Raw genomic sequence first — 9937 nt, 5'->3', positions numbered from 1 at the left:
GGATGCAAGCCCCTCCCCTATACCATCTGCCGGTGGTGTGTGTGTAATATATTGGAAGCCTCTCTGTCACTGCTGGTGCTGCTCTAAATTGAAGCAAAGCAGCGATACCTACTTCCGAGGAGTGTTAGATCAACAGAAACTGGGCTTAGGCAAAATGGCGCCTGAGACCACCCCTTCTGGAGCAGGGTGGAAGGACCAAGGGGGCTCTGGACCTGACGTCACCCTCACTTGGCCTGGAAGACCGCAGGGTCACCAACAGACAAGTGCGCCTCCACCGGTGCTGCCCCAAGATAACCCTCCAGATGGTGGAGAGATTCTGGGCAAGACCTCCTCCCTACGCCACACTGAGTGACCCATGTCGACAAAACGACCAGAGCGCCACCATACGCCAAAAACATTAAAGGGTGAAGCGAAGGAGGCCAGAAGGTCACAGTCAGGGAGAAGGATATAAGATAGTGACCAGCCTTACATCCTTCCTCAAATCTTCTCCTTTCTTAGCCACAAGACTGCCTTGCTTGTGAAAGAGCCATAGTAAGGTATAAGTATTCCCACCCCCCCTGGGAACGTGGGTGGGGGTAAATAAACCAGCAACTAGACTGTGCTACATGCCTGTTGGAGGGCAGGAGACACAAGAACTGCAGGGTGGTAGCAGGAAGGGAGCTTTTAAACATCTCGGTACTTGCGTTTCCTGTGAAGGGGAGGAGGCTATCTCTTGAGTGACCAACCAGGAGGATGATTTGGTAAATATTTATGTATTTATTATAGGTACTCTTATGGCCCTTTACACACACACACACACACACACACACACACACACACACACACACACACACACACACACACACACACACACACACACACACATATATATATATACACACACAGTGCTTTACATATATTTATTATATGTGTTGAATGTTGTCAGCTCACTGTTTTTCTTTCATGAACCAACAAAACCTCCACCTTGTTATAGAAACGTTGAGGGTGATGTTTGTACTTCAAATCTGGAAGTGGGTCACAAGGTGAGAATAAAGAAAAAAACATTAATGAGGGCAATTCATTTAAAGACATCTTTTGAACACAACAGCGTAAAAAAACTCTTTCAAATATCTTCCGCTTATAACAAAGCACGTGCAGCTTTCTTCTCCATGAGAATGCCGCCATTTTCTAACCGGTCATGGACACATTCACACAGAGTACAAGTTCTCCCGCCCTTACCACTCATGTACAGCCAATAGCAGTACAGTAATTGTTTCCCGCCCTCACCACCCCCGTACAGCCAATGATAGAACGCCTCCTGCCCGCGCTACAATGGCGCCTCGGTACTAGCAGAGACCACTTATTTACAAGGGAGGGGGGGTTCATCTACCACTTAAACCATCGCGGATAATGGTATTTATTCGGTAATCTATATAACAACAAATATAAGAAGGTAATTACTTTTACCACCCTGATTTCTGACATTACAATATGTGGAGAATAATGAGGCGAGTGAGGAGACGGAAGTAGATGGTACAGTCCGCCGTGGTGATGAATTATTCATAGAGTGGGCGAGGCTACACTGCCCTATATAAGGAGGAGCGCAGAGCCCTTTACGCACTCTGCTTTGCTGATTTTCGTGTGAACTGTACGTGGACAAGGTAATGTGTAATGGCGGGTGGCTTTGTTTAGATGGTAGAAGAGCCGATATTCGGCGGTTTCTGGCTGTGATTGTTTTATACTGTAACTAGTTTGGCGGTTACCGGTCACCTCCTGATGTGGTGTATGGCGGTAGTATGAGGTTTTGCTACTTTGTGTAGACGGGGACCGGGGCGCCTGGAGGGAATGACTGGATTTTGAAGTCACGCTGCCTCTTCCCGGGTTCCTCTTCCCGCCGGTTGTTACCGGGTGGTGGCTGGAATGGGGGGAGGGGTCGTGCAGAAGAATGACGTAAGCTGTTCGGCGGCCATTTTGTGAACGAACACGTTATAGTGACCGGCCGGCGCCATTTTGTCTCCGCAGATCTCATCATGTCGTGTGACGAAGGAAAGCTTTTTGTTGGAGGCCTGAGCTTTGATACCGATGAGCAGAGTCTGGAAGGCGTATTCTCTAAATACGGACAAATCTGTGAAGGTGAGTTTGTATGAAGATGTGACCGAGTCTTTTGTTTCTCTTCTCATTCACTGGCCGGGCTTTATGACTCTTTGTCTGTTTTTCAGTGGTTGTGGTGAAGGATCGGGAGACCAAGAGATCGCGTGGCTTTGGTTTTGTCACATTTGAAAATCCTGAAGATGCGAAAGATGCCATGCAAGCATTAAATGGGAAGGTGAGCTACCGCATTAAGTACCTGCAGAGTTCTAAATGCTCCAAGTGGAAGCTAAATGCCATTTAATTGTGGTGCTGCTGTTTTCTAATACAAAGCTTAATTTGGTTTTAGTCTGTGGATGGTCGTCAGATTCGTGTTGATCAGGCTGGAAAGTCCTCTGGCGACAGGAGAGGAGGCTACAGAGGTGGCTCATCTGGAGGAGGAAGAGGGTTCTTCCGTGGAGGTAGAGGCCGTGGTATGTTAAGTAATTTCTTTTTTTTTTTTTTTTTTTTTTTGTATCGAATGTTTGCTGATATGGTTAAAGGTGTATAGATTGCTTTTATAGTCCAAATGTTTTTTTGTCTACTGAATGCTATGTGTTAAGGTAAAAAGCCTTGCTGCCCTAGGTTCCTGCTGGTGAGGGGCATAGCCTAAGAGCACTGTCTGCAAACATGCAGTCAAGATTGGTAGCATTCCCCCTCCTCTGACGGGTGGATCCCTGCACAGTGTGCAGAGATGGACCTGTCTGCCTGCTCAGTGGGGATTGATGGCAATCCCTGCTGAGTATAGTGGAGCCCATACACGGTCACGTCCGTGTGAAAGGGCCCTTGAGAAAAAATGTGTCCATACTTGCCTACCTCTGTGCAGTTTTGCCCAGAGCAGCCTGGAGCCTCCTTTTCTCTGGTCCCTCTTCACTGCTCCTGGCCCCCATAGACCAGCAGTAAACAAGTGCAACCTATGCCCAAGTGTTTAACCACTTGTATACTGAAGCAAAAAACATACCCTAGCTCAACTGCTTGTGCCTTAAGTAAATATGCTGAAGGCCAATGCACAGTTGATGGGCAGGTACGTAACTTTAATGCAGAAGAGACCTGCTTAAAATTCCTGCTTCATTGCCCATTATTTCTGGCCTCAAGTTCCTATTATAACTTTGGTATTTTTCCTCTAAAAAAGTTAACTGTTATAAAATGTGTTAGAACTTCAACAAAAATTGTTCAAATGTCAGAACAGTCTAAAGCCCCCAAAGACCCATTTTTGTAAAGCAGCCACCCCAAGGTGACATTTTGCATGCTGTTATTTTGAGGAACATAATGGCTCCAGTGTGCTTGGAACCCAGTTCCCCCAAAAGTAAACTTGTGGAAATGCAGAAAAATGGTTCTTTAGGGTCAGCTAATGTTGGGTCAGAATCCCATTTAAATGAGGGAAGTCCCTTTTGTGTTTATTTGCATCAGTGGTTTAGTAAGGTTTGCTAAGTTATGAAAAATGGGACTTTAGGGGGCGGTAACCCCTCAAATCAAACCGTGTTGAAAAAATATATTTTATTAGAAAAGTTAAAAAGCAGCTAGGAAAAACATGGTGGTAAAATCAGATGCATGACATACAAAAGACCACTGACTGTTGGGTATTGTATACGACAGTGCCAATGCGTTTTCAAGTTTACAACATCAATCCTCTTCAGGGGAAAGTGGGTCTAAAGAGCATTTTATGTCTGACAAGAGAACAAACATTCGTACTGCATACTTTGCATATCCCCTTTACTGTATGTATGCACATACACCCCCACACCATGTGGTTTTAATAGAATATAATTAGTAATGCATCATTAAACCATGGAAAAAATTGATGCCATAAACCATTCAGATGTCCCCACCAGGAAGGGGGTACATGGCCAACCCAGCCAAAACCACCCACAGAGGGCACTGTCAGCCACACAAACACCACAGGCATTGATACAGCCAGTCTCTCTGGAGAGCAGTGTTAATAATTACAAAAGATGAAGCATGGATATATTCGCTAGACTATATATAGTGAGTGGTTCAATACAAGATTTGCTTGTATTCATTTCAAATACTTTTTGTCTTGGAATAGTGTTTATTACAATACTAAGGTGCTTAAAGCGGAGCTCTGCCTATCCCTTTAAAAATTAAGTCAGCAGCTAAACATACTGTAGCTGCTGACTTTTAACATTAGGACACTAGGCCTGTCCTGGAGTCCAGTGATGTCAGCACCACAGTCTGTTTACATTGGCTGGTCCGATGCTGCTGCCATTGCAGGTAAGGGAACACAGCCGTGTAGCCTTTCAGTTTCATGGTGAGGTCCCTACTTGGCATGCAGACTGGACTACCTGTAAAGGTATCTGCTTCCCAAGTCCCCCAAAAGTGGCACTTTAAAGGGGATATAAGATGTTACACTTTTGAGTGGAACTCCACTTTAAAGAACTTTAGTCTGAAAATAAAGTCCTGCTAGAGAAGGTATAAGATGGCTGTTGAATTTTAAGTATACTGTTTTAAATCCTGTAATACTCGCCCTGCTCTGCACATGCTCAGATGCTTTTTATTTTCCAGCACTGTGCTGACAATTGGGCTGATCTGCAGACAAAAAAAATGTACTGCTTGGGGCTTCAGCAAATTGACAGCCTCCAGCAAGAAAAAATGGGAACAATGCTGGAGGCAAGTTACAGCACTTATTTTGGTAGCATAATTTAATGTGGAATGTGTAGAATTTTTTTTATCACGTTATGGGTAATGTTCCGATTGAAGTTTCTAGACTTTTTTTTTCTTACTGCTGTTAATGTACTTAATGTGTTTTGTGATTAAGGTGGTGGTGGTGGATATGGAAGCAGCCGAAGTGGAGGAGGCTATGGTGGTGGGTCCCGGGATTATTATAGCAGGTAAGGTCCAATGCTTGTAAGAGTAAACAAGCCCTTTTTAATTTCCTAAATGCTTTTTGATTTTTGACTTGTATCATTTTTGATTTTAGTGGCAGGAGTCAAAGTTATGGTGATCGCTCAGGAGGAAGCTCCTACAGAGACAGTTATGACAGCTATGGTAAGTCATGACGGGTGTGATGTGAGGATTGGGGGGGGCGGCTTAATTGTACTCTAGCAATATCTGTGGTAGGGCTTGCTTTATCAGTCTTGCAGCCCAACAAATGCATGTCCTATAAATGTTTTGTCAATGCTTAAAAAGCTACAGTCATATTAGCAGTGGGGCTATGTGGGTTGGGCTTTAGTGTAGGGGTAAAATGCTGGGATCTGACAACTGCTTCAAGTGTCTTTACAACTGTGCCTGCTTCTTGTCCTCAGCACACGAGTAAAATACCTTCCTGACTCAAGATCGTCCTTCCAATGGCTGTATTTATAAAGATTTTTGGAGCTTCGCTGAATCAATAATGTGTAGTATGTTAACTTGTGTTCACTTTTTTTATATACATTTTGGTTAATCTTGACAGCCTCACTGGTAGAATGTGAACTGCTGTTCAGAGGGTGTTCTCCTTCGGGCACGCTTACTTTTGTTTTTCATACTGCTGTTCTGAGGCTGCAGATACATGAAGCTTATTTGTAAATGAGCAGATTCATGCTGCAGGAAATGGCTTTGCTCAGCTAATAGGGTGATGCTTCTGCATTTGCATCCCTGTAAATGGGTATGCCTCCTACAGCGTGGTCTTACTAGATCTCTTGCTGTTATGTAAATAGTCATGGGTTTGAAACCGTGGGCTTATTTTAAGCTCTTATTATTTTGAAAATCCTATTTTAGTGTGACGAGAGTGCAGAGCCTGGGTGTGCTGCAAAAGATGGCTGTACCACCTTGATATAACTAAAGTGAACAAATGGATCTGTCCCAAGATGTTCTTAAAATGTTTGTATTGTCTTTTTTATAAAAATAGTTCATTTGAATACTGTACTGAAGTGGTTACAGAATTGTATTTACTTTCTTTTTGGCTTCACGAAGCCTATTAAAAGACAGTCTGAAAGAAACGTGCTCCTGAAATTACCTTCTGCACAACACTGAAGTGGGACTTCACATAGCTGGGGGGAAAGCTTTAGTCAACTGACCTGAAGTGTGTGTAGGGACTGCATGGCAACTGCCTAATAGTCTTGACTACAAAGCTGTGAAAGGCAAGAAATAAGCGCCTCAAAGTGTTAGGCCAGCATTGCTGATTTCAGATGGTTGGGTCAGAATAAATGAGAATGTGAGATGTAAATCTGTAAATAAACTTTCAAATTGCCAAGTGCAAACCCGACAAGTGTTTTTGTCTTCACTTTATGTGCAGCTGTAGTCTTGCAATAATTCAGCTGAAATTAAAGTTCTGTGCAGAAACAAATTTGGTTTTACATAGTGGAAAAAAAATGCATTCGTCAGCCAATTATGGGTAAGTGTCCCAAAATCTTCCATGAAAAGCTTTAAGCACTATTAAACCCAAACAGCAATTATATTGCAGCTTACCCAACTCTTAGATATGATGGCTGCATTTTTTTTTTTTTTTTTTTTTTTTTTTTTTTTTTTTTTTTTTTACATTGAGACAAGCCACTTACCTCTGGCAAGGGTGCTTACAATGATCAGCTTTTATGTAAAACCTTTATCCCAAAAGGAAAACTGTTTAAAAGTAGCAGCTGGGGTTTGCCTTAAGTGTGTTTTTATTTAAAGACAGTGCTGCCCAAAGGTGCCCCATCCAGTGGGGCATTAATACAGAACTGGTTACTGGCCAGATCACTAAGGGGGAGTTGGAGTCTAAAATGCAGCCACCCATCAAATTTTGTAAGCTGCACTATATTTGGTTTTAAAACCACTTTGTTACAGGCTTTAGCACAGCAGAAGTATTGGTTTCATTAAACAGGCTTCTAAAATGCAAACTCTACTTTATGTTCCCTGCATACCTACATTTCTTGCCTTTCTAGTTTGAAATTGTGGCAGCCTGCCCAAGAACCTGCTTCAAAGTGGTGTGACAAGTAGGGCAAGACTTGACTTTCCTCAAACATACAATGAAGAATTCATATGAGCTTTCCAAATCTCATTCCCCAAAGCAGGGAGTAACTTTAAATTCTGGTGTTTCCAAAAGGAATGTAAACTTAAACCAATTAAGTTGTGGTATATGGGAATACTACAAATAAAGTAGATCTTATCCCAGTTGGCTGCAAAAGTGGAAATGCATGTAAGGCATAGAAATCCTTTTGCAGTCTGAAACAAAGCACTAGTTTGATCATTATTGATTTGCCACTTCCTACCTTAAGCCACCTGTACTTGGTTTTTAGAGCAGCAAAGCTAAACCTTTTGTGACTGCCCAGGAGTTTTAATGCTTGGCACACAAACAAGTTGGTTTTACTCCTGTGATTGAGCAGTCTCACATGGGTGTTGGTGGGGCGTTGCTGACCAACTTAAGATGCTGTGTGAGCAAATAATGAAATTGCCCATTCAGTATGTTTGCTCATGATTTCCTGAAGATGTCTTGCTTGATTTGATTGTAGCCATATTAGTGCAATTGTGACAGAGAAAATTGAGTACTGTCTGTGATACTTTTTTTTATTTGCACTAACATACAATTTTTCAGGACAAAAGCTTATGTTAGTGCAAATAAAAGTAGCACGGACAGTACTCAATTTTCTCTGAAGATGTCTTGGAAGTTTAAAATTCCTGTCTCATTTAATTTTTTGACTTGGCTAGAGTGGTAAAGTAGTGCCCTCTTCAAGCTTATTTCTGTATCTCTGTTGATGAGCTCCACAGCAAAGAGTGGAGGAAAATCTTAGGCACTGGTAGATTTGCTACTCTATCCAAAACACATTTTATAGGCTGGTTGGGACACTAAACATGTTTGATACTTAAGTATATATTCCTCTTTTGTATAAAAAAAAAAAAAAAAAATTAGGTTTTTTAAAGCTCAGCTTGGGTTTGATAAACTCTGGTCTCTAGCAGATTGGACATGAAGTACACTGTGGCTTCTGTTGTAACAGTCTGCATTATAGTATAGCTGTGTTTATGCTTTTTAAAAAAGATTTCTAATATAGCTAGCCACAAAGTGTTAGGATAAGACTGTTGCCTTCAGAGAATCCTGTACTAAAGTGTGAAGTTGCAGTTTCCTGGGAGAAGTCAAGTGTTGTGCATCCTGTGGACCCTGACGAAAGCTGCTCATGGCTAGTTCATTTACGGAATTAGTGCAGTAATACGAGGTAACTCTTTTGCTCATGTCAACATCCCTCTTCCTCAAGCTCATGTTGTACCTGTGAAACGCATATAATCAGATTGTTCACTGAACTTGGTACTGTTGTGCTTTCACAACATCATTGGCAGACATCCTTTTGCATAATTTAGTCTGGTTCAATCTAGAACATTCCCAGAATTTTTCTACATGTTGGGTATTTCAGGCTCTACCAGTACTTGTGTATTTGCAATTCCTCTTAAAACACAGTACCTAACATTAATGAACCAGACTTGGCCCCACCCTTAGTTTTTTTTTTTTTTTTTTCTTTTTTTCTTTTTTTGAGGGGAAAATGGTTTCATTTTAAATCTGTTTTATTTCTTGTTGCAGGGTGACAATGAGAACTAAACTTTCTGGTGTTTGGATCACTGTTGCCTATAGATCAATCATCTGCATCTCACATCTAAATCTCTGTATTTAGAGGTAAGTGGATGCATACAGCAATGATAGTTAAGTTTGTGTTGAGGTTTAATTTTAGACTTGGCAGCATTAAATAAGTTGATCATCTTTATTTCCTATTATAGCCTTTTTTTTTTTCCTTTGACTTTACTGAAATGTTCAAGCAGTGTAATCTGCATCACGGGTGCTGCTTTAAAAAAGGACTAGTACTTGATGGGTATTAATGCTGCTGACAGCTTGCATCCCCAAGTCACAACTGATACAAATCTGCTGCTTTCTATATGGGGGGGGGGGGACTGCTGCATTACTTTAGGCTGCAAACCCTTGGTTCTTTTTTTCCTCAAATAGAAACTGGTACAGAAACCTGCTTGGTTAATGTGGCGTTCCATTAACAAAGCTTTTAATTCCCTGGGAGGTCCCAACAGAGTCCAGACTATATATAAAAAACCTTTCCACTTTAATGTGTAAGTGATCACCTTGTAAAACAGCCCATTTAGTTTAAAATGGAAATTAAATGCAAGGTGTGTGTGTGTAAAACCCCCCCCCCCCCCCCACACCACATTCCCTCTGTTCTCAGCTGCATTAAGGGTAAGGGGAGGAGAAGCAAGGGCACACCAAGCTTCCCTTTGAAAGGCTGTGTCAGGACAAGTCTGATCATTGGAGAAGAGCTCACTGAGTTCCTAACATGGCTTGGGAGCTGACCATGGTTTTAATGTGGTCAGATTTTAATAGGAAAGCAAGGGGGACTAGCAGGATTACCAACAGTTTTGCACAAAAGCAATACAAAGACACAAAGGAAGTTAGCTTTACTATTTCTTGGTGTCAAGACTCCCAAGCTTGCTATAATTAGACAATGCTAGGAATTGCAGGTGACTACTGCTGCAGTCCCAGAGAAGCTTACTTTGGACTTTTTAAAAGAAACGTTTTATTTGTAAGAACTGTTGTGTGAACACTTCTATTGACAAACTTTTTTTTTTTTTTTTTTTTCCCCCCCATTAGGTGATGAAGAGTAAATGTGCAGATTTGATGTAAAGGATTTAATATAAAATAAAATGTTAAACTTTCACATTGTGTGGTTCTGTTGCTGTTCTAAGTGTTTTTGATTGTAAACCAAGCATGTTACATAGTTGCAAGTAGGCCTCTCTAGCTTAAAGTGGATGTAAACCTGATTTATGAAATTTAAGCTGGGAACATAGGTCTACAGCTCCCCCCCCCCCCCCCCCCCATATCTCCAAAGCACTTGGTCTCCTAGCTGTCTTACTGTATATAGCTGTTAGCCTG

General features: G+C 41.7%; 1 protein-coding gene across 3 annotated transcripts; it reads left to right on the top strand.

Moving 5' to 3' along the window:
* The first annotated feature begins 1483 nt into the window (after positions 1-1483).
* On the top strand, positions 1484-9722 carry LOC141106340 (cold-inducible RNA-binding protein-like). 3 transcript variants are annotated; one of them, XM_073597057.1, is made up of 8 exons: positions 1484-1640; positions 2002-2112; positions 2199-2305; positions 2417-2540; positions 4883-4955; positions 5045-5112; positions 8588-8680; positions 9656-9722. In XM_073597057.1, the coding sequence occupies exons 2-7, from the start codon at positions 2010-2012 to the stop codon at positions 8590-8592; spliced, it is 480 nt and encodes a 159-aa protein (XP_073453158.1). In that variant the 5' UTR covers positions 1484-1640; positions 2002-2009; the 3' UTR covers positions 8593-8680; positions 9656-9722. The 3 variants fall into 3 exon arrangements, with proteins under 3 accessions (XP_073453158.1, XP_073453139.1, XP_073453148.1); XM_073597038.1 differs by lacking the exon at positions 8588-8680; XM_073597047.1 differs by lacking the exons at positions 8588-8680; positions 9656-9722 and adding an exon at positions 5370-6041.
* The last annotated feature ends 215 nt before the right edge of the window (positions 9723-9937 follow it).

This window comes from Aquarana catesbeiana, linkage group LG01, assembly GCF_042186555.1.
Source record: "Aquarana catesbeiana isolate 2022-GZ linkage group LG01, ASM4218655v1, whole genome shotgun sequence".
NCBI classification, from domain to species: domain Eukaryota; kingdom Metazoa; phylum Chordata; class Amphibia; order Anura; family Ranidae; genus Aquarana; species Aquarana catesbeiana.
Note: the sequence above shows the minus strand (reverse complement) of the source record. Positions and strands in the feature narration are given on the sequence as shown.